Source organism: Balaenoptera physalus (genome assembly GCF_965194825.1).
Source record: "Balaenoptera physalus genome assembly, chromosome: 13".
NCBI classification, from domain to species: Eukaryota; Metazoa; Chordata; class Mammalia; order Artiodactyla; family Balaenopteridae; genus Balaenoptera; species Balaenoptera physalus.
This window is the reverse complement of record NC_138892.1, coordinates 18559224-18586926: the sequence shown is the minus strand read 5'-3', so window position 1 is coordinate 18586926 and position 27703 is coordinate 18559224. Positions and strand designations below refer to the sequence as shown.

The window sequence follows — 27703 nt, the reverse complement described above, 5'->3', positions numbered from 1 at the left end:
GTGACATTACCAGCAATTCTACAGGGGGGAAAAAAAAAAAGGATTATAAAAGAGTACTGTGAACTGAGTACTGTATGCCAACAACTTGGACAACCTAGATGAAACGGACAAATTCCTAGAAACACACAACCTACCAAGACTGAATTATGAAGAAACAGTAAATCTGAATAGACCTCTAGGAAGGAGATTGAATCGAGAATCAAAAACCTTCCAACAGTGAAAAGCCCAGGACCAGATGGCTTCACTACCAAACATGTAAAGAAGAATTAACACTAATCCTTCTCAAACTCTTCCAAAAACTGAAGAAGAGGAAACACTTCCTAACTCATTCTATGGGCCAGCATTATCTTGATATCAAATTTTAGTGTGGAAAGCTGTGTAGAACACAGATGGCTGGGCCCTACCCCAAGGGTTTTTAACTCAGGAGACCTGGGGTGAAGCGGAGAATCTGCAGTTCCAACAAGTTCCCAGGTGATGCCGATGTCATGGGGACCACATTTGACAAACTATTACATTCTTGACAAACTACTTCTCATAGTGCTAAGACCTGTCTGTGTGTGTGTCACCTCATGGGACCATGTACCTACATGCCTCCAGGGTAGCACACAGTTATATCCTCAAGGCCCACAGGCCACACAGCAAGAGGTACATGCTGTGATGCCACATCACCTGGCCGGACATTCTGGGAGTGCCAACATCCTGAAGGGAGCACTTTGTTTCTACTTTATTAAGCACTTTTGTATATATTAGCTTATCTTACTCTTCTTACAAAAGAAGACATCCAGGCTTGAGGGATGTGCCCATGGTCACACAGCTAATAAGGAGCAGAGATGGGATGAAAACCTCAGTTTTCCAGTTCTCCCACGATTCCTGCCACTAGACCTCAACCCATTGGACAGACATGATTATGCAGCACGTGTAATGGAGTCACCTGGGAAGGGTGTCACTACACACAGGCACTGGAATCAACCCTCTATCTCCACCACCTCTAGAAAGTATGACTCCATAGACCTCAGTGGGGCTCAGGCACGTGTGCTCTGAAATGCTTCCCAGATGGTCTTACTGCTCAGCCATTAAAGCTCACCATTTCGATGGTACAAGAGCGACACAGACGTGCACATGTGAGGCCAATCCAGTGTGGGCCAAAATACTCAGAAATATCAACAGTGGAGGAGTTTGACAGCCGGCCACGACCTACTCTTGTTACCTCCCTGACACCGAGCTTCATTCAGACTTTGCAAAATGTGTGCTGTGCAACCTCGCCTGGAATCACTTAACAAACATAAATCCATTCCACAAGGAACCAAGTGTGGTAATAGATGTGACTCACTCAATCCTGCGCCAATTATAGATTAAATCATAATTCAAGTCCTGAGACACTCTAGTCGTTCCGAGGGGCATGAAAAGCCTCATTTTCACATAATAGCTATTTCCTGGAAATGCCAGTTTTGTACTCTTTCAAAATGACTGGCTGGCAAAAGAAACCCTGACTGGTGTTTATGAGATTTTTATGAAGCATCTGTATGTTTCTGATGCTTAATAATAAAAGGGAAAGGAAAGAACATGGACATTTATTTCTTACCATTACCTAAATGGAAAGATTTTTTCTGATAAACTGAGTAAATTGCTAATTTCCATCATTTCCCAAAAAAGTAATCTATTTCATGACTCTGATCTATCCTGTTGCATAAAACATGAGACATTAAAAAAAAAAGAAAGAAATGTGGCCCGCTCCTCACTTTTATGAAAGTATGAAAATGGTCTTAAACAAAAGATAAATTCCTCAATAAGTGGGCCTAACACTGTCCCCAACAAAGAAACAGGAAAAAAGTTTCCTCACCGCCAGGTCACTGTATATATGGTCACCAAAATACAACACTTTGGATCCCCTCCATCCAGTAAGCTTCAAAAATTCATATAAATTACCCTGCAATAACAGAAAAATACAGGTGTTATATTGTATGACAAATAAGAGACCTGTATAACCCATGGCCCAAGATATCTACTTTTCTTTTTTGATTTCTATTTATAGTATTTATTTACTTATTTATTTTTTAGGCCGCCCCATGCGGCATGCAGGATCTTAGTTCCCCAACCAGGGATCAAACACGTGCCCTCTGCATTGGGAGCACGGCATCTTAACCACTGGACTGCTAGGGAAAGTCCCGATATCTGGCTTTTAAAACTTAAAAAAAATGTGTTTGCTTTTACAATTTATTTTAAATATCAAAATATAAAGATAAAAAACGTTTTTATGTGAAATCTTTCTTCTAAGTCAAATGTACTTTTCAGAAGGGCTTCATACTGAATATCTTTGTAATGATCTTTTTTTTTCATGCTTAACGTTCATTCTGTGACCATGTCAATAAATATTCGCCTGCCATGTAGTTTTAGCAGCTGAGACCTACCATGATTCGTTTTACCAATTATCTGAGGCTGGACATTTACCTTGTTATCTATTTTGTAAGTAACTTCATGATAAACATTCCTGTAGCAAAGCTTTAGCTACATCTTAATAATTTTCTTAGGCTCACTTCCTGGACTTGGAGGGCTGTTCAAAGCTAATCTTTCAGGCCTAAAAAATATATTTAGTGCTAAATCCAGCAGTTTGTTACATATCCAACAGGAATGTATCAGTACTTCAAAAAAAAAAACTGTATAGTACTGTTCTGTAATTTTATGTTATAAATATTACACAAATATAAAAATGTTTAAAGATAAAAAAACCTAATTTCAGTAACACAAAACTGGACAGCAATTCAATCATTTACTCAAACACGGGAGAGCTTTATATGATACTGAAATACATCAAAACTGTACATAAAACACAGTTCATCAGGAAATAATTACTAATTTGGGTACGATGCCATGTGATTAAACACTTACTAAAGAGAAATTTCCGAGGTTTACTACTGGCATCTTAAATTTTATATCCTGTGGACAAAATGCTTTAAAAAATTTTTTTCAAAAACTGTGCAATTCTGAGCTAATTTACACACAGCACATTGAAAATATATGGACTTAAGCTTAAATTCTGCCACTAAGTTATAAACAGTCCATTGAAGCAGAGCCCTCGGGACTGTGCCTGGCACATGGCAAGCCTCAGCGAATGTCAGCTGTTATCATTATAACCGATCACAAAGCACGGCAACAAAAAGGACAGATGGGTCACGAGATACCTGTTTATAAATCTGGCCTTTCTGCAACTTGTAGATTTTATCCCAGAGTAAGACGCCTTTCTCATTCACCTTCCGGAAAGGTCTAACAACAGAAACGGGAAACATTATGACGTGTGGTAGCAGCGCAGGCTGTGTGCTGTATGAGAAACTCCACGGTTACCCCCTGAGAACAGAAAGGAGCCAACCGAAACCGAGACCCCACCATCACGTTCCCGGGCCTCGTGCAATACACCCCAAACTTCGGACCCCAGTATCCAAAGAAGGTTAGTGAAAACAAAGAACTCCAGGGTCAAATATATTTGGAAAACACTATCCACTATCCACTATCCCCGTTCCTCCTTAAAAGTTACTGATGGCTCTGAAAAGTCCTCCTATAAAGAAACTCTCTTTAGCCCAGATTTTCTAAACATATTCAACCGGGTAGAAAACTTTTCACACACACAAAAAAGCTTATAGAAATACTGCTTAGTATATTTATCCACCTTTGTACTTGAAATGCAGCCACTCTAGATACAAAATACATCAGCGATCAGAGAACTGGGCATATTATTTTATGATGGAAAAATAGGAAAAAAAGAATAAAGGCCTCATTCCTCACCCTGGGGGTGCTAGTCCAAAAAACACAAGGTTTGTTTGTCCTTTTTCTTTTTTTTAGGTAACACTTATTTGGATTGCTTTCCTGGTTAGAAAAATATAAACTCACTGCAAAAAAATCTGGAAAAATGCAGAAAAATACAATGAGGAAAAGGAAAATCATAATGCCAGTACCCAGGTAGAAACACACCATTTCAGTGGATATCTTTCAGTCTTTATGTATCTGTTATCTTTCTCTTTTTTATGAACATAAAATGAGGATCATTTGCGGATACTAATATGTTATCTTCTTTTCTCCAAGGCTGTGAGCAATTTCCCATGTGATTATGTAACCTGCATACATCATTTTTTTCAGTCGTAAAACATGTTCACTGCCATTTAAAAAAAAAAAAACCTCATTTTTAATGGCTGCATAATATCCCCTCATATGGCCGTTCCTTTAGGTTGTTTCTAACCTTCATCATTATAAATAACACGGGGATGAATAGGGGTAGAGAATTCTTAATCCAGGCACCCAGAGTAAGGAAGAGCGCTGTGCTGGGAAAATCTAATCCAAGACAGGGTCCTGCCACTGAGTATAAACATGACAAAGGAGGGAGGTGAAAGGAGAGATGGGGCCCTTCCCCTGACCACTCCACCCCGCTGGGATCTAATAAGAAAATGCAGGAGAGCGTTTTATCAGGGACCAAACAGCAAGCCAGTGTTTACAGCTGTTTTTGATCAACACTCTTGTTTTTCCTGCATTCTCTTGATTTCTCAGTCTCTGCACATGGTTCTTGGGTGTGCCTCTTCTTCCAGGAGTCACTGTGACACTTGGAAAACTGGAATTTAGCATCGTAAGAGGAATTTAATCCACTCAACACTAACTACAGGGCACCGAATTATTATGCTTTAAATCACCTAGCAGAGAGGGAAAGGCTTCATGGTTACCCACTTCAGAACAGAGAAATGTGGGTAAAAGTGTTTCAAAAGTAGGTCACTGTTATACAAATACGAATTATTTTTATAATCCTAGTGCAGTAACTCTCAACACTACTGACATTTGTGGGGAATGACTCTTGGTGCACCGGTCTGCCCCGCACGTTAAATCACCTTTTAGGACCCCTGACCCTCAGTCACGAAACGCTAAGAGCACACCCCGGTCACCTTCACAACCCAAACTTTCCCATTCCTCTATTGCTCAAGGATACTGCGGCAGAAGGACTTTAAGTTTTGGTCTAGATTTACTCCACTTGATGCAAAACCTGTATTGCAGAGAAGTTCTGCAAAATCTAAGTGCAACTGTCAGTGAACCATTTAGAGCTCTATTTAAAGAGATACACACCAGGTGGTTTGCTGTTGCTGTTTTGTTATGCTTCACAATGCCTCTGCATCGAGAGATCTAATTTACTATGGTGACGCTAAGTTTGGAATTTTCATTGTTGTCAATCGTTCTCTTAAAGCCTGACTCATAGGACTGAAGTAGCCTGAACTGAATTGAGAACCATTTCAAGAGGTGTAAGCTGTCTGCTATGTACCCATCCCACCCTCCTTGCAATTACTTGCTAGAAGGGTTAAAAATCAAAAGCTATGATGTTAGATGCTTGTGATTTTCCAACTGGATTTCACCAAGACACATTACGTAAGTATTCACAGCAGAAAATGAATAAAATCTAGTCCCTAAAAAGACAGACACTTACCTCCGCTTATCATTAAAGAAGTTTGGCTTCTCCGCCTGAACAATGACCACATCAAAAAGGTCCCTCCAGTCTTTTCCAACAATATACCTCATCCCTTTGTCCCTAGAACAATATTTCAGCCAGGTTAGTCTAACACTGCAGGTATTAACTATTCTTGCAACATTTTCTTTCGAATGTCCAACTATCAAAATACATGGAATACAGGAAGTGAGCCAGAAACTAGCCAGGAATCACAGGAGAACTTACACAAAGCTACTGGGGCTATTGGTGATGAGAAACATCTTCTTGCCGTGATCAGCCAGTTTGGCCAACACTGCACGGGTCTGCTCAGGGTAGCAGATGTACTTTTCTAAAGAGCAAGAGAAAAATGCACACAGAGTTTCAGGGTTAAGTCAATCAATCTGCAAGCACTTCCTAAATGGGGCAGATGGGTCCAGCACTGTTTAGGGCACTTGAGGGGAGAAAAGCCTTCAGGAAGCTTGGTTCGAGGCAGTATATGGGTACCCGGTGCATCAGTAACCAACACCCTGCCTCTTCAGTCTAAGTGGAAAAAACTAAGTGGCTGCAGCTGCCAGCTCCTCTCCTTTCCAGTCAGGATTATGTCAAGTTCTGAGACAAAGGGGAGGGAGACACCTAAGGCGCAAGGATGCAAGGTCCCTGCTCTGCACTCAGAAGAGGTACTACAGCCCCTGCTCAGCACCTGGAGTGAGAGTAAAATGCCTGCGTAATTACACAGCTAAGGGAAAGGCTGATCTTCACGATAACATCCGGTACATACCAATATCCGCTTCAATTGCTCTGTACATGATTCCTTTGGTGTGCACGTCCCGGATTGAATCCTGTCAAAGGATACGTTTTTAATCAGTCAGAGTATAACTGAGACAGTCTGAGTAAGAGGACAAGCGAAATGGCCTTCAGAATAATGTCTGTCTGCAGAAGCCTGGCAACCCAAGCACTAAATGAAATCTAAATTCTGGTCCATTTATCACAGGTGGCCCCTGGGAAGAAACTTAAGTTTCCATGGTGACAGCAGCAGTTTCCAGTGCAATTTTCAAAAAAGCCACTTGGAGGAGGTAATTTGTATGAACAATTCTGAATAAAGTCCCACAGGATAAACAGTCATTTACATGCAGTATCATGATCAAATAATTCCAGGTCATCTGGACAAAGGGAATTATTGCTCTTTTCATCTTTGCACCCTTCCCTGGACCCCAGCAGCAGGTTCTGTTGGGCAGAGAACAATGATGGGCTCCTCCTCTCTTCAGTGCTACCAAAGAGGCAAGGAACTGTCAAGGAGCTCGGAACTCGGGCAGAGACGTGGTCCAGCCGGCAGACATGAGGAAGAGCCCAGCGGCATGGCAGCCTGATGCCTGGCAGGGCTCAGAGCACAGCCCCGCTCTCAGGTAGCTCTAAGCAGGTCTACTACATAGGTGGGCACTCCTGGAGGCACATGGAAACTTTCTGGAGCCTGTAGCAGGGGACTGAGCTGCAGAAAAACTGGGCCATGAGCCTTAGAAAATTGGTAGGTGCTTATTGTGGGGAACGAGCACCTCTGGACTGTAAACTCAACCTCAGTTATCTTCCAGCATGGGCCTGTTTCCACTGCGCATTGGCAGAAGGCAGTGGTTAAGAGCAAGCCGGAGCCCAACTTCCTGGCCTGAAATCCAGGCTCTGCTACTTACTAGCTGGATGCCCTTGGGCAAGTTACTCAACCTCTCTGTGCCTCAATTTCTCTAACTGTAAAAGGAGGGTGATAAGAGCTCAGGGCATTCTTGTGAGGATTTAATTAGTTAATATGCATAAAGCATTCAGAAAAATAGTGCCTGGAACACCGTAAACTCTACATGTGTGTTCACTATTAGTGGTAGTAATACTTCATAGTAAAAACTGAACTTTCTAGTAAACATCTTTCCTCATGAATGCTAAGGGTTACATAACTACCAGTGATTCTTAAAGATTCTTAAAGATGAAGTATTTGTGTGAGCAAAACGGAGAACCAAAACTAAATATTTAAATTTAGTTCAAATAACACCAGACTGATATTGAGAAACTGTTCATTCATCCTATACCTTCTTAAAACCCATGATTCAGGGCAGTCAATACTTAAAATTAGTCATGAACACATAATAAAAACACTGTAGTATGTACATATGGATCTTTTAAAAATACAGATATTTAAATAATATATATATCAACAGATGCTTAGAAATATGTATTAAAAATATATATTAAATAACCAATATATAAACATATTTTTAAGTACTGAAAAAAGTTCAGACAGCTTAAAGAATATATCTATAGGGCTTCCCTGGTGGTGCAGTGGTTGAGAATCTGCCTGCCAATGCAGGGGACACGGGTTCGAGCCCTGGTCTGGGAAGATCCCACATGCCGTGGAACAACTGGGCCCGTGAGCCACAATTACTGAGCCTGCGCGTCTGGAGCCTGTGCCCCGCAACAAGAGAGGCCGTGATAGTGAGAGGCCCGCGCACCGCGATGAAGAGTGGCCCCCGCTTGCCACAACTAGAGAAAGCCCTCGCACAGAAACGAAGACCCAGCACAGCCATAAATAAATTAAAAAAAAAAAAGAATATATCTATAGACACATGTGAATATGAATGTAAATTAAAATACATAAACACAAAGTCATATAAATGATGTGTGTATATACACACATGGAAATCCAGATAGCAAGTACCCTCTTCTTTTACCAACCAATTTGACTTCCAATTCTCCTAACATAACATCTTTCTTAGGATTTTTCAGGGTTAAACCACAAATAGAAGAGATCCCAAGCAAGGGATGATTTCAAAGACCCAACCGACAAGGGAGGCCAGGGATTCTGTTACTTCTGCTGAGGAGCTAGAAGAGGTGCAGCGTCATGGCACCCCGTGCCCACACCACCTTGACGTCTTTGTACAGGTGCACAGGCTCATAGTCAATGTTGTTCTTCAGAAAGTACTCGTTCACACAGGACAGCAGGGTCATCTCGGGCAGGGAAAAGATGTCCATGAACTGCTTCATGGTGTTTCCGTGGGAACTCTGCGGGCAGGGAGGAAGGCTTCAGCAAGGGAGCCAACACCACAGTAGACTTTACATTCACCCAGGGGATTCTGGTCATCAACATCTGGCTCCCTCCCCACAAGGAAAGGAAGATTCTAATACTGAAAAAGTAAAAACATTCACCTTGTTTCTTGTCAGTCATGGCAGAGCTGACGTCTCACTCTAAGTGTAAGTGGGATTTCCAAGGAAATGCCCTGATTTCCCCCCAAAAGTCTAACCACCCTTCCCTTTCCTCTCCTTTGGCTCCATCCATCTTAAAGCTCACACGCTTTCATCACACACAGAGGAAAGCCAGCAAATTGATTCTTGCCCATGGAATGGCATAAAAAGCCACTAACTCTCCTGAATTTGAGCACCCACAGCCCACATGGGAGTTTGGAAAAGACCTTTCTCTGAACACCTGTGATTTATAAGACTAACTTTACCAGCTGATTGGGCATCTTCACTGCATTCTGATAATGCAAATAAGAGACCGCATCTAACAGTACAAGAAGCAAAAATTCGGAGGGCAAAGAGGACCACAAAAGTTAGAAAAGCAGAGGTTTCCCTTTGGCACAAAGTGAAGTGCTGCCCTTAATCTCAGGGGAGGCAACAGCTGCTGTACGACAGCCCCCAGTGACTTAATCCAGAAAGTGGGGACACACACGGGGAGATGGTGGCAAGCGAGAGGGTACAAGGAAGGTATACAGAGCCTTCACCAGGTAGGGGGGAAAGGGCTGAGAAAGGAGAAGCATGGAAGAACCCAGGAGAGACTCTAACATACCCATCTCTCTCAAATCGAGGGTCTCTCAAAACACAACCCCAAATGTCCTTGCTGACTCCCTATGAGCAGAGAGTCTAGTAGTCCAAGATCATAAGCTACCAGGCCACGTTTCGAAAAGGAAAAAGACAGGCTGCTTGAATTAAATAAATAATTTCTCGTTACCTTCCCATAAAAGTCGCTCATCTGTTCCAAAGGCACGTGGGAGCCCTCGTACATTTCAATGACTTCCTCATCAGGGACCACGCTGAGGCCTCTGGGAAAATCACAGGCGGGGCAGTTAGCATCAACTAGAGAGAGCAATAGTTTTCAGACCTCTGGCAACTGCTGGCATTTTTCAACTGAGATGCAAGACGCTGCTGTCACAAAGAGGCAGGAGGTGCCACCGGTAACTGCTATAAGTAACAGGCATGATGCTGCTACTATTACTACTACCATTCTGCTGGTAATGAGAGCAGGAAAAATAACAGCTAATACCACACGGCCCCTGCTGAATGCCAGAAATCAATTCCACACATTCACTTAATTCTCAGCAATCTTAGGAGGGAGGCACTATTATTCTTCCCATTTTCCAGCAGAAGCCACCAAGGCAAAGAAAGGTCACAGACCTTGCCCAAGGTCACCAAAGTAGAAAGTGGTGGGTCAGGACTGGGTCCCAGGCTCTTCAACCACCACGTCACACGGCCTCCCTCAACAAGGTACACAGCCTCCTGATGACCTGCTTTGGGGTGAGTTTTTTTTTTTTAATGTTTTTAATACATTAGGCAGAGAGAGGCTGGTCTGTCCCCATCATCCCCCTGCCCTCTGATACTCTACCTTAAGAAGGTGAGCGCTGAGGCAGAAAAAGTCATACACTAGGCTCCAGGACTAAACACCACGTCAGGATGCCTGACACCACCTCTGGGAGGAATGACCCCAAATGCTGCATCACACTGAAGGCCTGTATCCCTATGTGTAAAAAGTCAAGGTAACATCCCCCATCTGCCTGCTTCCAGGAGCTGCAACAGAATCTGTAAATGAACCCAACTCCTCCAAACAGAGGGAAAAAAAGATTGTGGAGTCTGACTGGCCAGGATTCCATCCCTGTCTCTGGTACCCGTGCTGTGAGCAGGTGCTTTCACGTGGGATTTAATAGTCTCAGACTTCCTCCCCTGGAATAGCCCCTCTAGAGAACTGTGAAGGGAAATATCTGTTCCCCACCCCCTTCTCTAGAGGAGAAGGCACCTGAGAAACAGACACCAATGGTGAGGAAACCACAGAGTCAATGATGGAAACCTCACGCTGTGCTACAATGGGCGTATAAACAATTCAACTCGAATTTCAGTTACTTATACAAACAGGTTGCTTATTACACTTGGCCAATATTAAACTACGTATAAAACATAATTTACATGTGACATGTAACTTTAATGAAAATATCACTTTAGCTTCTTTCTTCCATTCTCTACCCTTATCTTAATTTTAAAAATAGCCAAGGGGATTCATTGATGTTTTGCCTCTGATCTTGATTAACCTGAAACAACTACTGGCCTTTGAAAACAAAAGAGCACTGGACTTCCCTTTATCTTTGCTCCAGAAATCAGATAAGACACTGGGACTAAACCGGATCATTCTAGACAGGGACCGTGGAAGACAGCTCTGGCTACCGCAGCAGCAGTCAGCAATGAACACCCCTAAGGCTCTGACACCTAGAAAGGGAATATACAAAGTAAAGGGATTCTGCCGGGGGAGTTATTTTTCTGTCCCCACCCTAGGGGCTGCCCGGTCTTTCGGAAGCCACTGCCACCTCGAAGACACGTTCACAGGCCCGTGGCCACACAAGTTGCATCTTTAAGGCCCACATAACCAAATGCCAGCTCAAAACACGCAGACAGAGCAGCACACAGACCTGCCGGAGCCGGGCTCAGGGAGCCGGTCGGCCGCACCCGAATGCGGCCTAAACCAGCACTGAAATCAAACTAAAACTTTACGTGGCCCTGTATGCATAAGAGAAATAGAAAGGGTAGGAGCACAGACCTGAAAAAGCCTGCCCTGGGTTCAAATCCCAGCTCCCTCACCTGCTGGGGGGATGACCTGGACCAGGAACAAGTAATTTAACCTCTTTGGGTGTCAGTGTCATTTTTTAAATGGGGGGCGGGGGCAATAGCAGTACCCACCTCCTGGTGGTACCTACTGAGAAGATTAAATGAGTTGCTATAAACAGAACGGCACCCGGTATATGGTAAGTACTATCCAAGTTCTGCTGCTGTGACTACGATGGGAACAATCCTAGCTTTTCACAAGGTTCCCAGTTAAGAACTGAAAACATGGGTATGAAACAGGACCGCGGCGGGGAGCCAGCCCGCCCCTCGGCCCAGCGGTGCTCTCGCACAGAGCCCCACGCACACAGCGGGAAAGCCGGCCGGATGCAGCGACCCTGCGGGGATGAGAGAGGGACGAGGCTGAGGCACAAGCATTCCTCCCCCCCATCTGCTCATTCGTTACCCCTTTGGAGGGGAGAGAGGAGAGAAGTGACATTTTTGCCTGCCTATGCTGTTCCAAGCATGCTCTAGTCCAAATGACCGGCCGCCCTGGAGGTGGGTGCTGGAATCATGCCCATTTTACAGAGGAGTAAACACCAAGGCTTTGAGCAGGTCGATAGCTGGCTCAAGGCCGCACACACGTGAGCAGCGGGGCTGGGGTTCACACTCAGGAAGTGGGACTCCAGAGCCACACACGCAGCCCTGCTGCTTTGGCTACCACACCCCCTCTCAGCCCCGAGGCCCCAGCGACCTTCCCAGGACCTCAACCTGCGCGCTCCTTCCCCTTTAAATGCCTCAGTGGCTCCTCCTGGCTGGCCCTGTCCGCACCCCTAATACAATGGATGATTTATCTACAAACGAAGGAACAAGATAATCAGGAGCCACAGGATGGGATGGACCAGAGGAGAGGAAGACCCTGTCAGGCTGAGAGGGTGAGGAGAGGCCTCAACGCCAGTCAGCCATGCAGAAGGATGGGTGAGATTTCAAGAAGCAGAGGAGAAGGAAAACCACATCCTGGGAGAACGCCAGCCGGAACAGATGCCGAGCAGTGAGAAGGGAGAACTCGGAGGAAAGGAATATTTGTGTTGTTGCACCTGCCCGGCATCCGCTCCCTGAGACTGGCTGAAACTGCTGGGAAGAGGAACTCCCCTTCTCCCCTTGACCTGGAGCTGGGGGCGGAAGCCTGGTACTGCCAGGGGTCACCACGCGGAGGGGCCTGCTGTGAGCTAAGCCAGAGAGGAGGAACGCCAAGAGACGGAAAGAGAACTGACAGCAACTACCTGGACCCCTGGAGCCAGCTACACCTGCAACAAGCTCTGTCCCTAGACTACACAACGAGCGAGCCCAAACTGGGGTTTTTTAAAAGCCAGTTTGAGTTGGGTCTCAGTCACTTGCAAACAGGAGTCTTAACCAATCCAGGAAGTAAAGGAGGTGTGTATGGCAGAAGAGGAAGCTAAGGGTTTAGAGAAGGTTGATGGAAAATTTAAGAGATCTGGGCTCTATTCTTCAGACAGTGGGGAGCCATCCAGGATTTCAGAAGACAGAGGGGCTGTTGAAGGCAATGCTTTAGGTAGATCAGTCTAGCAACTACGTCCAGGATGGACTGCGCTGCAGAAAACCACAAGAGCCCAGGAGAGATGGGATAAGCGTCTGAGTCCAGGAGCAGAAGGTAAAAACATAATTGGAGGGACAGATTTGAAAGATCTGCTGAGGACTTCCAGTTAACCCTCATACATTCAGAAATGCCTGCTGCACACAGGCCAAGAGCACAGACCCTGGAGCCAGACTGTCTGGGTCTGAATTCTACTTCTGTGTGGCCTTGGGCAAGTTACTTATTAACATCTCTGGGACCAATAATAGTACCTACCTTATAAGATTATTTTGAAGATCACATGAGTTAACTCAAAACCGTTATGGCAGTATCTGTCTCACTGCAAAACTTATTTGTTAGTTGCTATTTATTATTACTAATATTATTATTATTCTCGTCACCACCACCACCTCTTCTCCCTTTTGAAACACCATTAAAATAACAGTAAAAGAATAAATTGCTCAAAATCAAAGGAAATGAGTGCAAAGACATCAGCAGATAAGACATTTCAACATGTTTTTGGAAAACAAACAGTTGGTGAGAAGGAGGCACCTGACTGAGCAACACTGAGAACGGGGCCTGCAAGGGGACACGGACAAGAGGAACTGATGAACGACCACAGATGCCCAGAATCAGCCGTATCCGGCGCCAAGAAGCTACTGGAGGATGTGCTCCAGCAAAATGAGGGAGTAAAGCCAGAAAGAGGAAGAGACGGGAACCAGGAAACAGGGAAAGTAGCAAATGGAAGTCCCAGAATGAACAATCAAAAGTAGATCAGAGCAGGAGGAGGTAGTCAAAAAAAAAAAGTAACTGAGAGATTATGGAACACATTTGAATTGTGGGGAAATAAATATATGCTTGATATCTGTGATGGAACATTAAGGAAAAAACTAGAGATACCTAACTAGAAAACTAAGCAAATAAAAAATGAGGTTATTATTAAACCTAAAAACCAAGCACTGTACAAGAAAACGATCTCAGTGCACTACTTGGCTTAAGAATGAACAAGACCTACAGAGTCATAATGCAAACGGTGAAATAATGAGAGAGAGAGATCTCAACAGGGTTAGGAGAATGAGGCTGGAGAAGGGGGTGCGTGTGCAGGAGAGCCAAATCCTCAGCCCTCACAGCAGGGACAACGTCCAGAATTAATAAGTTAGGAAACAGAAGTGTAAGCACATTATTTAGAAGCAGAAAGAAAAATACCAAATATATATGTAAATACAAACCACACTCCTAAATCCCACCCACAAATTTAAGAACTAGAAAAGGCAAAAACCCTTCATTTCAAAGTTACAAAGATTTCTCACTGAGCTCAGTACTTCTACTAATTCTATCAATAATAAACAGGAGGAAAAGAGTCTTAATATCCAAACTACTCAACTACCATGGCGGGAACAACAACCTGCCCCCACCATCCCTCCCCATCCAAACCTCCTCTGCAGGACCCTCACTCAGGTGGCCACCATCGCCTTTGGAGAGCCCGTCCTCCCCCGAGTCCTCCAAAGTGCTCCCTAACGGCTGAGCACATGTCCATCATCACCTGGGTCACTGCGGACTGCACTCATTGGTCTACTTGTGTGGCTTCCAACCTACATCCCGAGCTCCTTGAAGACATCCTCACAAGCCAAACCATCAGCATCTAACATGGTAGTGGCCTGATCAATGTTCCTGAATGAGGGAGGGAGTGGGGGAATGAGTGAACGATTCACAGATAACACACACCGCAGCCCTCCCATCACTAAACAGTCAGGGGGTCTTGAAACGCAAAGCCACTTGGTTACTTTGGGTAAATTAAATTTACCTCCTCTCACTCTTACCTGTAGACAGTTCCCAGCTGGATGTAATGAAAAGCATCGATCTTCATCAAGACTGCCTTCAAAAACACAAGCACACACACAGGTGAATAATGCACAACAATTTGCATATTTAATGAAAATGCCAGGTGTCATTATAAATCCTATCAACATCAAGTTGTCGTAAACAAAGAAGCATCCTGTATGTTTCTGAAAGGTTTGCTTGCTGAGTTCCTCATTAAGGAAACGGCCTGTCTGCAAAAAAAGATATGACAACCACCTTGTCCTCATAATGTTGAAAATGACTGACTATTGGAAATAAGCAAGTATCTCCCAGTGGCTAAATGCATTCATGCTCTTCCAATACAGTCTCTCGAAAAAGACTTCATCCAGAGATGTTTTGGATAGTTTAGTTCTTCAGCCCCAAAGAACATAATTTAAAATCAACTTACACGTTCAGCAAAGAAAAGCATCAAGAGTACGTTTTACCCCCGAACACGTTTAACTGTAAAAAAGGATGAGAATTCAACCTACCCGCTGCACGTCATAATGCAGTCCACGGATTGCAAAGTTTGGGTCATACTCATACTTCCTGATTTCCGCGGGATACTAAGAAGGAAGAAAGGAACCGGTTTCAGCTGGCGACGTACTAAGTTCAAGACAGCATCCACACTTGGCCCCTGTACGAAGGCTGAGGTGGCTCGTGCACTTGGGTAGGAAGCTGGGGTCAGAAGGGACAGGCCACAGCTTGCCCTCTGCTTCCAGACCAAGTGCTTCCAGGCCACAGAGCACGCCTTCTGCCCTACTCCGTGTTTATCTGCCCGCACACAGGTGAGGCCTCAGCCCCCCGGCTTCCTCAGCCCCCCGGCTTCTCTGGCCTTAACTCTCCCCTGTCCTCAGCTGCAGGGACCCCTCAGCCGTCGGTACAGCCTTCCTCCCACTCGGGCCAGAGACACCCTCTCTCAGCGCCCGGCTCCCGGGTACAGCTCCAACCCTGGTTCAGAACACACGGCCTGGCTCCCCTGCTATTTCCTAATCATTAACCTGTCCCTCCTACTACACAAAAATCCCAGTCCCCTCCTTAACCACTGCACCCGGCATCCAAGTCCTTCCCTCTCTCCCGAGATCTCAGAATTGGAACACCAGTTACCTCGCTGGTAGCACCGACGTACCGAGCACACTGTCTGCTGCTCTGCACAGCTGGCCCCACCATGCCCATTTGACAGATGGGACCTCAGAGGCTCCGGATGAAACAACCTGGCCTGGGCCACACAGCACGGGGCGTGGTGAGGCGGGGGGTCAGGCTCTCCCCAATGCCCCTGCCCTGGGCCACACAGCACGGGGCGTGGTGAGGCGGGGGGTCAGGCTCTCCCCACTGCCCCTGCCCTCAGAGCGTGCACCTGCGGGCCAGAATATCGACTTCTGAGTCTAGGGAGGCTGTGTCCCCAGGATCTCCCAATCACGATGTGAACTGCTTACGTAAAAAACCTCCACAACTGTCAACGGGCACAGGAAACCCCTCTACATGGCTGCACAGCTACCTCCCAGTGCACGGCCAGGGTCATGCGTGTGCAAGAACATCTCCTGGAACCACCAGGCTGACCCGCATGCGCCAAGTTCTCCAGCCAAGCTGCACAAAGCGCTGAGTCAAATGTCACATTCGGGCTCATTTATCTAATACCTGCCACGTGTGCCAAGAAATTCCTCAATGCTATTTCCCTCCTGGGCAGAAGAGTACAGAAACAAAGTTCTCCAAAATCCACACAAAACATGAAGCCAAGGCAAAATGACCTGCATCAGGCAATTCTATACCAAGCACTATACTCCCACATAACAGTGGAATCCAATGAACACGTCAAGTAGTTACTGAGCGAGTACTTTGTGCCAGGGCCTGGGAATGTGGCAGTGAACAAAACTGACACTGTCAGGACTTCCCTGGCGGACCAGTGGTTAAGACTCCACGTTTCCACTGCAGGGGGCCCGGGTTCGATCCCTGGTCGGGGAACTAAGATCCCGCATGCCACATGGCGCAGCTAAAATAAACAAAAACAAAAGCAACTGACATCGCCTCTGCCCCTAAGAAGTTTCTATTCTGTGGTGGGCAGGCGAACCATAAACAAATCAACACATGGTACAGTGCCTCATCGTGGTAAGTACTACAGAAAGAACGCAGTACAAGGGTTCAGAGATCTAGGGGAAAAAAAACAATGAGGAGCAAGGCTTCGGGTTGCCTGGAGCCAGGCAGGAGGTTCCACCAGAGGGGCTGGCAGGTGCAAAGGCCCGAAGGTGGGAGCGTGTCTGGCGGTTCAAGGAGCGGCGAGGCAGCTGGAGCAGAGCGAGGGCAGGTGGGAGGAGAGGAGGCTGGTGAGGAAGCCGGGGGCCCAGAGCACTAGAGGCCTCTGCTGTCACTCCAAGTGTGATGCGAAGGCCCGAGGGGGTCTTGAGTCCAGGACTGAGATGACTAACGTTTAAAGGTTCACTCTTGCTGCCGAATGGAGAACAGACTAAGGGGCAAAAATAGAAGCCAGGGGACCAGTCAGGGGGCTACTGCACCATCGGGCGGGAGGCGATGGTGGCTTGGACCGGGGTGCAGGCAGCGGGGGAGGTGAGAAGTGGACAGAGGCAGGCAGGACATATTCTGAATGAGGGAAAAGAGAGCTCACGGCTGCAGAGACTGACCTCCTCCCAAACGGTACAGCGTGGGAAGGGAGATAAGAGTAATTTTATAGTGGAGAGACCTGGTAAACACTACCTCAGCCAGATGGTCAAGGCCAGCATCGTCGGTGGTAAGTCATGTTGACAGGATGTGATGAGAATGGAACTCTACCTCCACGGTCTTCCTCCCCAAATCCACAAGCCCAGTCTAACCAGGAGAAAACAGGAGACAGAGCCCAAGAGAAGGGCACGCTAAAATGTACTGACCAGGACTCTTCACAACCATCGAAGTCATCAACGGGTCATCAAAAATAAGGAACCTGTAAGGAACTGTCAGAGCCAAGGGAAACCTAAGGAGACGTGACACCTAAATGCAATGTGGTGTCCTGGATGGGATCCTGGACCAGGAAAAGGACATGAGCTAAAAACTAAGGAAACCTGAAGCAAGTACAGACTTTCATCAATAACAATTAATTAATATCAGTTCCTCAGTTGTGATAAATGCACCGCAGTAATGTAAAATGTTAACATTAGGGGAAACCAGCCATGGGGTGTACTCTCTGTATTACCTTTGCAACTTTTCTGTAACCCTAATACTCTTCTAAAAGGAAAAGTTTGTTATAAAAAAGAGACAGCATGTGCTGAGAGATCAGAGGCGAACTGAGGAGTCGAGGCTGGTGTTAGGCTTTGGATTTGAAAAACGGGGTGAACGTCGGTAACCATTAATAATCAGGAACACTGATGAGGGTGCAAATCTGGGAGGTGAAATTAAGAACTCTTCTAACACTGTCTTTCCATCCCTTGGGGCGGACGTACCGAGTGAAAATATAGATTCAGTTATTACCCAATATTTATTTCAATTTTTGTAAAAACTTATTCTCGTGAAAAAAAAGAGAGAAAGGGTAATTACGAAAGGGCTGGAACATTTACATTTGCTTTTGGGGAAGATGCTAAATTGCAAACTTACTGCTCTATTACTATGCATCTCAAAAGCAGATGTCTTTCATCTCTACAAGTACTTTTAGTCTTTGGCAGGAAAAAAAATGGCACCAAACTCAATGCTTCCAACAGCCTCTTGGAAGAATTATTTTCAAATCCAAAACAAGAGAAAAATCTGCATTAGCATAACCGCCTCTATTAATATGCTTGATATAATTAGTGTTAGGACATATTTCTTTTATCAAAGCAACAAACAGACATAATGGGAATGAAATAAGTATCTTAAATCTAGAAGCTTTTCTAATCACAATGATTGCATCTTTTTCCCATCTATTTCATCTCTTTTCTCTCCAAATTTCATAAATTTTTAATCTTCATGAATATTTTATTTTCATATGAACAACAAACCCATAGGGTAGAAAGAAAAGGTGTTATTAATCCCACAAAAGGCAACGTGAACAAAGAAGAAAGCATCTCTGCCTTGGAAACAGACAAATCTAAGTTTAAATTCTGGTTCTGCCTCCTATTGGTCTTGTGGCCTTGAACTACCAGCTGAACTCCGTAAGCCTCAGTCTGCTCAACTGTAAAACAGAGTGAATATCCATTTGCAGGGCTGTCACGCAGATCAGAAATAATAGTAGTAATAGCTAACCTTTACTGAGTGTATTCTATGTGCCAGGCATTTTACAGAAATTAACTCCTTTAATTATCACAATAACATTTGAGAAAAGTACTGTTAACTGTGCCCATTTCACAGAGGAGGAAACTGAGGCTCAGAGACATTAGGTCAGTTACTCAAGATTACCTAAGAAATAAGTGGTAAAAGCCAGGATTCAAACTCCAGCAGTCAGGCTCCAGAACCTGTGCTTTTGGCACTGAGCAGACAACCAACAGTTGGTGCTGTTAGTATAATGACTTTCGTTTTATAAGTGATATCAGTCACAGCAAACGTTGCAGACGATTAGATTAGATTAGAATGCCAGCACCAGTGCAAGACCCCTTCAGCTCGCTCTCCAGTGGGGTGGTGGGGAGATGGGATAAGCCGACATATAGGAGAGCAAGAGCAGGACCACCTCGCTCTTATCCTGCTTCCATCCTCAAAGTAAAAGGAAAGGACCGTGGGTTAGACCAAAGAGAAGAGAGTCTCTTGAACAAATGGAGAAATGCAGCTGGATGGCAAGTGGCTAGATGGGTTTACATCTGATCGAGTGGCCATAACTAAAGAAAGCTTGGTGGCTGAAGGGAATGTCATTTTTGGCAAGTGCCATTTCTGCATTTTGAAAAGGACAAACGAGTTTCTTATTAAATCCACTGATAACCAAAAGCTGAGGGGATCAGGAAATACACTGCACCAAATGGTGAGGAGCCACAACTTTAACAGCGTTAATAAAGGTACGATACCCAGAACCAGGAGGTGATGGGCTCCCTCTATTCCACACTAGTCAGACCCCACCGGCACTAACATCTTCAGTTCAGAGCCTCACATCGGAGAGGGATAAACCAGAGCACACACAAAGGAGGGTGACCAAGACGATGAAAAGATGAGAAAAGAAGCCAAATGAGAATGGTTGGAAAAACTAAGAATGATTCAACAGGTAAAAGAAGTCTTAGACATAGTATGAGTGTGTTTCATGTTTGGTAATTGCAATCATTGTTGCTTTTGTTGTGGTCATCCATGTACAATGCTTGGTGTCAGTCTATCTCTTGTAAAAATAAAATACAGTGTGTGTGTGTGTGTGTGTGTGTGAAAAAAAAAAAGAAGTCTTAGAGGGCATAATGGTCCACATAACACCCAGCCCATTACTCAAATAGTCAAGTATAAAACATCAGTTTTCATGATTTAGGTTTCTAGGTTACTCACACCCACCCTCCCCCACCCCCAGCCCACCTCTGTGGATACACTCCTTCCAGATTCCACTGAAATATCACCTCCTTCGTTGTTTCCCCAATTCCCTCAGGCAGAGAAAGTTGTTCCAACCATCCTCTGCACACGCCTAGCTCTCTGTTCAGATGTCTGTAGGGCTCCACCAGGCAGAGGCTTCATAATTTACCTGCCTACAGGATGGACTCCCCCACTAGACTGTTGGTTCCCCAAGGACAGCACCTGTATCCTACTCACCTTCATCCTCCCTGCTTCTATGACAGAGCTTAGCACAGAAGAGGACTGAGTAAAGGGAGAATGAACGTGTGAAGGGATGAATGACGAGAAGGGATCAGGGGTAAAAGCTGCATGAAGGCAGAATTGTTCAACCCGTGAAAGAATCTCCCCAAATTCCTGGAGAACACCTCCAGGAGGGATGCACTCCAGTCACACTTCTCGGGATGCCGTCAGGGGTTCTCAAAGGGGACTGGTCCAGATGACCTCTGAGGATGCTTCTCATCCTGGTTCCTGAAACATGTACCCAAACTAGACTAGAGAAAACCACGTTTGGTTTTGAGTGTTTTTCTTCCTTCCCTATTATAAGCTCTCAACAACACTACACATCAAAAGACATTCAAATATTCTTTATCTAAGAACGCGATTCCGTTCAGTGATGAGAGTAAAACATTGCCCATGATTTCAAGAATTCCTTCCAACCAGAACTCAACAGTCTGCCACTGCATCAGGCTTTGGGAGAACCTATGTCACTGCTCCATGAGAAAGGAGAGGGCAAATGTCCGCGGCTGAATCTCCACTCATGAGTAACTTGGGACAGTCTTTTTGTCTGAGACATCTAAAGATTCTTTAATAAACAAACAACTATCTTCCAGGTACAAAGTTTCAGTTAGGCAAGATAAGTGAGTTCTGGAGATCTATTATATAGCATAGTACCTATAGCTAACAATATTGTATTGTATACTCAAAATTTGCTAAGTGGGTAGATCTTATGTTAAGCGTTCTTACCACACACACACACACACACACACAAATAACAATAATGATAAATAAAGGGGGCGGGAGGAAACTTTGGGAGGCGATGGATAGTTTATGACCTTGATGATGGTTTCACACACTTCTCCTGAACCTCAGTGAGTTATATACATTAAATACATATAGCCTTTCACGTGTCAATCATACCTCGATAAAGTGGTTTTTTAAAAAGCTACCTTCCAGATGGAGTCATCTGGAACGGAACCAAATCTACTCATTCATTCAGCAACAATTTACTAAGGGATGTCTATCGTGCCATGCACGAGGCCAGGTCAGCTCACGGCTAGTCTTCAAACGCCAGCGGGGAAGGGGAAGAGGACTGTGAGGTCCCCACGCTCTTACCCTGTGTTCGTTGATGAGAAGGTCCCGAGCGGCATTAAATATCAGTGTGTGGAGGTGCTTGGAATAAAACACCAAGGTGTAATCATAATCAAAGCCGTAGATTTCAATGTCCGACAAGCTCATCTCATTGTTTGAGAAGATGGCATCTGGATTCAACAAGTTGCTCATAATGGAAGGAACCAATTCTAGAAGTAAAGGGAAAAAATACATTATACCCGATGATAAATAAAGGTCAGTATGATTTCGAAACAAAATGAGTAAATTGAAGTGCAAGAGTGATTAGCCTTCCCTTGAAAACATTACGCTAAGTGAAAGAAGCCAGTCACAAAGGAACACATATTGTATGATTCAATTTATATGATATGTCTAGACTAGGCAAATCCACTGAGTCAGATAGTATCAATAGACTGGTGGTTGCCTAGAACTGGCGGATGGGGAGAAATGGAATGACTGCTAATGGGCATAGAATTTCTTTTGGGGGTGGTGAAAATGTTCTAAAATTGATTGTGGTGATGGCTGAACAGCTGTTTTGATTACACTAAAACCCACTGAATGGGAAACTTTAAGTGGGTGAATTGTATGGTATGTACATAACATCCTAATAAGACTGTTATAAAAAAAAATTTGCTTCGACATCACGAAAAGACTTGTTTTTGTTTAAAAAAGAATACATGCCAGTTAGAGATTTTAGAAGATAAACATGTAGAAAATTAAATATCACCCACTGTAACATCGCCCAGAAAAAAACTACTAACATTTCCTGTATTTGCCGCCCATATTGTTCTATGTACGTAGTCTACATAGCTGACCCCACACGATATACACAGCTTTGTGTTCCACTCTAAATTTAATATCCTATCATAATGTGTTCTATCATTACAGACTTTCTAAGAATATAAATTTAAATCATTATATAGGGCTTCCCTGGTGGCACAGTGGTTAAGAATCCGCCTGCCAATGCAGGGGACACGGGTTCGAGCCCTGGTCCGGGAAGATCCCACACACTGCAGAGCAACTAAGCCCGTGCGCCACAACGACTGAGCCCGCACTCTAGAGCCCGCGAGCCACAACTACTGAAGCCCACGTGCCTAGTGCCCATGCTCTGCAACAAGAGAAGCCACCGCAATGAGAAGCCCGCGCACCACAGTGAAGAGTAGCCCCCCCCTCGCTGCCAACTAGAGAAAGCCCGCGCGCAGCAACAAAGACCCGACACCGCCAAAAATAAATAAATAAACTAATTAATTTTTTTTAAAAACCCATTATATAAGATTCTGGTATATTGTGCCACATCAACCTTTTACTCTATGTTACACACTTAGGGTTTTTTCCTGTTTAAAAAAAAAAAAACAGCATTAAGTACCTTCAGATGTTCATCTTTGCCTTTCAGATGATTTCCTTCAGATGGTTTGTTAGAAATGTGATTATCCCTAGGATACCATCAGGGTCCCCTGGATCCTATGTTAGTTTTGAGCTTCTTTTTTCAGCAGTTCTGACTATTTGTGAGGATTGCTATTTTCATGACTTTTATTCTTCCTTGGAGGTTTTCCAAAAACTCATCCTACCTTACAACTTCCATGAGCCCACTGGATCCTTTTAAAAATCTAAGATGCAGTATGGGAGGTTAGTGATCTTAGTTTCCAACATCTTGAAACATTTTCCTATTTTATCATTGCAGGCATTATTTCATCATTACCTAGCAATTATTCCCACCTATGATTTTAAAAAAAGACTAAATGAAGAAAGCAGGATATGACAGGAGATTGCCCAAGATGTCGCAATAGTGAAACAAATCATCGCTACAACGTCATCCTTCAGCTTCCTCATTGCCCTGCCCCAAGTATCACATCATTTTCAGGAAGGTATATCAAAGAAGTCTGAAGATACCATCTCTGCAGTCATTTTTTTAGCTTTCATGGAACACAGTTGAGAATTCATAATTCTCTATTTTCCAGCATAAAACTGACAGAAGAAGACATTTCACAATTATTAGATGAGTCAGAAGATGAATGCAAAGAGATAGAAAGCAGCTCTCTAGAGTCAGGTAATGACAGAGGTTGCACAATGTATTTCTAAAGACCAAAAGGAAGTACAGCATTCTCATCCAGTCACTTCACAGGCAGTCATTTAACACAGAGAATCTCATCATGCAGCGTTTTGCAACAAGAACACAGACTGTCCCATTTTGCTAAGAGGATATGTAACAGCATTCTTTCACCTTTTATGATGTTTGTGCACCAAAATTTACCCGAAGCAACCCATCAGTAAACAAATGCTGAAGGCAGGCGACTTCCTGGAGATAGGTACAAAACCACCAACACATGCACATGGAAAGTGAACTGTCCACATCTTACTACTAAAATTGAACTATCTGTATTTTACTACCCTTCACATTACTAAGGGCCACCTCCTGGCTCTGTCGTAAGAGCTAACATTTATTAAGCACTTACCACGTACCATATGCTCAGAAGCACTTTCTACCTCCTCATTTAATCCTTACGACAACCTCATGAGGCGAAGGCTCTACTATCCCCATTTGATGTATGAGGACATAGAAGCACACAGAAATTATACAATTTGCTGAAGGACACACAACAACTACACAGCAGAGCTGGGATTTGAACCTGGTAAGTCTGGCTTCAGAATCTGCACTCTTAATGCTCTTCTCCAGGATTATGGGAATCAACAAGCATTTGAGAAGGGTGCATTTATGTTCTCAATAAAATGGAGTCAATCCTTCCTCATTTCAAGGCTTACCATAGAGTCTACAATGCTTCCTCCTTCCCTTCTGCTCACTTCTTTCTCACATTATCCACTTCTCAGGGGCCACCTGACATACCCAAAAAGTACTACTTTCACAGGGTGACAACTCCAATCAGGGCACCGTGCCAGCCACAATGACGTATTCTGAGCCTTTCAGAAGGCTCCTTATAGCTGTGGGGCTTGGATCCCTTTGAAAACCTAACAGAAGCCACAGAATCCTCTCCCCACAGAAAAACACAAATAAAATTTCGTGGAAAACTTCAGGAAGGTTGACCCCTGAAGCCTATTCATGGCCACCAGGTAAGATGCCATAAGCTTCTCTCCCAGTAAGATGCCAAGTTTCTCTCCCACTGACAACCTAGATATGACCAAGTCTACTGAAAATCCAAATAGCCAAGATTCACCAACAATTCCATTTCTTCTTAGTTTCCTTTGTCAAAATCAATGAGATGATAACCTTGGCCTTTTTTTTTTTTTTTTTTTTTTGCAACTATGATCCATCTGAGGATAAGAAAGACGTAACATTTCAAGAAACTTGAAGGCAGACAGTTCACGAGAACTAGTCCTCAGGAAGGGAGAAGCCAGCAGTCCTAAGCTCTTCAGCATCCAACACTGAAGACCATCTGGTCTTACAGCATCAACGGGCCACTGCAGAGGATGTCATTTTCCGAATAGAACCACATGGCATCGTCTGTACGAAGTGAAGCGGGATCGCTTACAGAGTGACCAAAAGCTCTTCTTTCACAAATGACCTTTCCAAGGAAGTTCTCATGGCCTGTTGACCTTAGACGTTTCTATTTAGAAAGGTGCTGGCAATGAAGTCTACGTCCCTTTCTGCTACCTGAGAAGAAGCTGTGAAGCCCTCAGGGAACACGACAGTGCTGGAACACGGCGCTGACAGCCAGCACATCTCCAGAAGCTGCCCGGGAATGCATTCCCCACCGGAGGGAAAGCTCAAGGTGCATCAGTCACATGAACATCACCACCGGAAAGCCTGCATGCTTAATTTGTCATCACTCGAAATAAACACGAGGGACATCAGCAGCTTAAAAGGATCTCAGCATCCCATGCAATCACTTCAAAAAAAGTGCTAAGAATAAACGCAAGTCATTACAAGGCAAAGGAAAAGAATGCCAACCATTCAGAGAAATACGGTCTGTCTAAACTGAATCTAAACTCAGTTGTCTAAACTTTATACTTGTCTAAACTCCAAGTATAAACAGAAGGGCCCTTGATTAGTCAGTTATGTACTTCCCCAAAGCAGGCACAAGAGTGGGTACGAATTTAGAGAGCGAATTCCTTTTGCTCCTAATGGATGATGACCGCAAGACTATACGACGAGGACAAAGACGTGGAGAGACAGCTCTGCTGCTCTGCCCAAAGCTCCGGCCAGAGTTGGGTCCCAAGGCAGCCACCCTGAGCTGGGAGGTGAGCGCCTTTCCTGGGATCCGGCGGCAGGCTGGGCGCCCCCTGCACACGCACCAGCTTCCGGTTGCTCACCTGCTCATCCCCCAGGGCACTAGGACACGCAGTGGACCACCTACAGGACCACATCTGTAAGCTTCCTGGGGTTCTGTGTTTGCTTATTTTTATTGTGGTAAAATATGCATAACACAAAACTTACCATCTTAACCATTTCAAGTGTACGGTGCAGTGGCATTAAGGTGATTCACATCGCTGTGCGACCATCCCCACCATCCAGCTTCAGAACTCTTTCCATCTTGCAAAAGTGAAACTCCACACCCATTAAACACCAGCTCCCCATTCCTCCTCCCCCAGGCCCTGGCAACCACCCTTCTATGCTCTGTCTCTAGGAATGTGACTCCTCTAGGTACCTCATATGAGGAGAATCACATAGTATTTGTCTTTTGTGAGTGGCTCATTTTATTTAGCATAGCATCTTCAGGATTCATTCATGTTGGAGCACGTGTCAGAAGTTCACTCCTTCTAAAGGCTAAATAATATTCCACTGTAAGTATATCCACATTTTGTTTATCCATTCATCTGTGAGGACACATGGACACTTGGGTTGCTCTCACCCGTTGGCTATTGTGAATAAAGCTGCGATGCACATGGATGGACAAATATCTTTTTGAGCCCCTGCTTTCACTTCTTCAGGGTATATACCCAGAAGGGGACTTGCTAGATCATACAGTAACCTGATTTTTAATTTTTTGAGGACCCACCATACTGTTTTCCATAGCCACTACACCATTTTCTGTTATTTTGGTTTTTTGGTGAGTTTGTTTTGTGTAAGATCACCACAGAAGAATTCCTTCCTTGCCTTAACTTTATCTTTACTTCTGAGTATGAAGGAAATCAGAACTTAGGTATAGAAGTCAGACATTTTTCCACCTATTCAAGGAAAGATTTTTAAACCGTGTAAAGATCTGAGTTTGGAAAATACAATTTTTGATAAGTACTGTGTTCCCTGTAATGTTCAGAAATGCACACTGACTCTCCCTTAATAAAGGCCCCCAGCCTAACGGAGCAGTGTGTGGGGCAGTGCCGAGTAGAAATCCATGGCCTGAGTCATGTCAAGGAATACTCCTGATGTCCTCAGAAAGGCAACATGACTGTCCCTCGGCCCTTGGGGACACCACACTGGGAAGCTCTAAAGGGATACATCCCCTACTCTCAGCACCGTCCCAGGAACAGGTCAGATGAAGTCAGGAGGAGGGGCATAAGGGATGAGTCAGACCAACTGAGGTCCTCGAGGGAGCCTGTGGTAGGCAGTGACTGTGGGCCCTGGGCGTGTGTGCTACTCACATTCTCTCCTTCCAGGCACATGGGGAAGATTACAACCCCCCTCCCTTCACCCCTAACCACCCTCAGTCCCGCTCTGGCCGGCTCTGGCCAACAGATTGTGGCCAGAAGTGACACGGGTCACTTCCAGACCACAGCACACTCCCTCCCCTGCTGTATCAATCATGGACACATGTGCTATGGAGACACCACAAGATGGAGAAGCCTGGAAGGCTAGGCCACCACATTGAGGGCAACTGCCCTGGAGAAGTACCTGAGGCCCCAGGAGACTGCAGGAGTGAGAAATAAACTGTGGTTATAGCTGCCAATCCTAAACCACTGAGATTTTTGGTGTCGCTTGTCACTGCAGCATAACCTAGCCTAACCTGACTGACACACCTTCTGTTTCTCCAGTATGCGCAACTGCTCTGGGAAACCGCCCCTCCCTAACATTCAGACTATGTGGTCCTGGGAAGGTTCTGTTCCTGACTCTGGGAGGAGAGCATGTGACCCAAACTTGGCCAAAGAGAACCCCTGAATTCCCTCACCAACAGGGATTCATTTGGGGCAGGCACAGAACCACCTCCAGCCAATTGTCCTCGTATGTCCCCTGTAGCCACAGAGAACCAATGAGTCCAATCAAGGAAATTTCTGGATTTATAAGGGAATTT

At 44.8% G+C, this 27703-nt stretch overlaps 1 protein-coding gene across 5 annotated transcripts in view; it reads right to left on the bottom strand.

Moving 5' to 3' along the window:
* The window catches only part of NT5DC3 (5'-nucleotidase domain containing 3), a 56039-nt gene that overhangs the window by 12098 nt on the left and 16238 nt on the right, over positions 1-27703 (bottom strand). For 2 of the 5 annotated variants that reach the window (XM_082419453.1, XM_082419449.1), the window contains exons 2-11: positions 21528-21712; positions 15215-15289; positions 14705-14760; positions 9438-9528; positions 8354-8491; positions 6231-6291; positions 5699-5801; positions 5453-5554; positions 3180-3261; positions 1841-1927 (exon numbers count right to left, since the gene is read on the bottom strand). In XM_082419453.1, the coding sequence (XP_082275579.1) occupies positions 1841-1927; positions 3180-3261; positions 5453-5554; positions 5699-5801; positions 6231-6291; positions 8354-8491; positions 9438-9528; positions 14705-14760; positions 15215-15289; positions 21528-21712 (980 nt within the window). Of the gene's footprint in view, positions 1-1840; positions 1928-3179; positions 3262-5452; positions 5555-5698; positions 5802-6230; positions 6292-8353; positions 8492-9437; positions 9529-14704; positions 14761-15214; positions 15290-21527; positions 21713-22887; positions 24259-24281; positions 27028-27703 lie in introns of those variants that run through there. The other 3 variants (XM_082419451.1, XM_082419452.1, XM_082419450.1) reach the window with 3 other exon arrangements.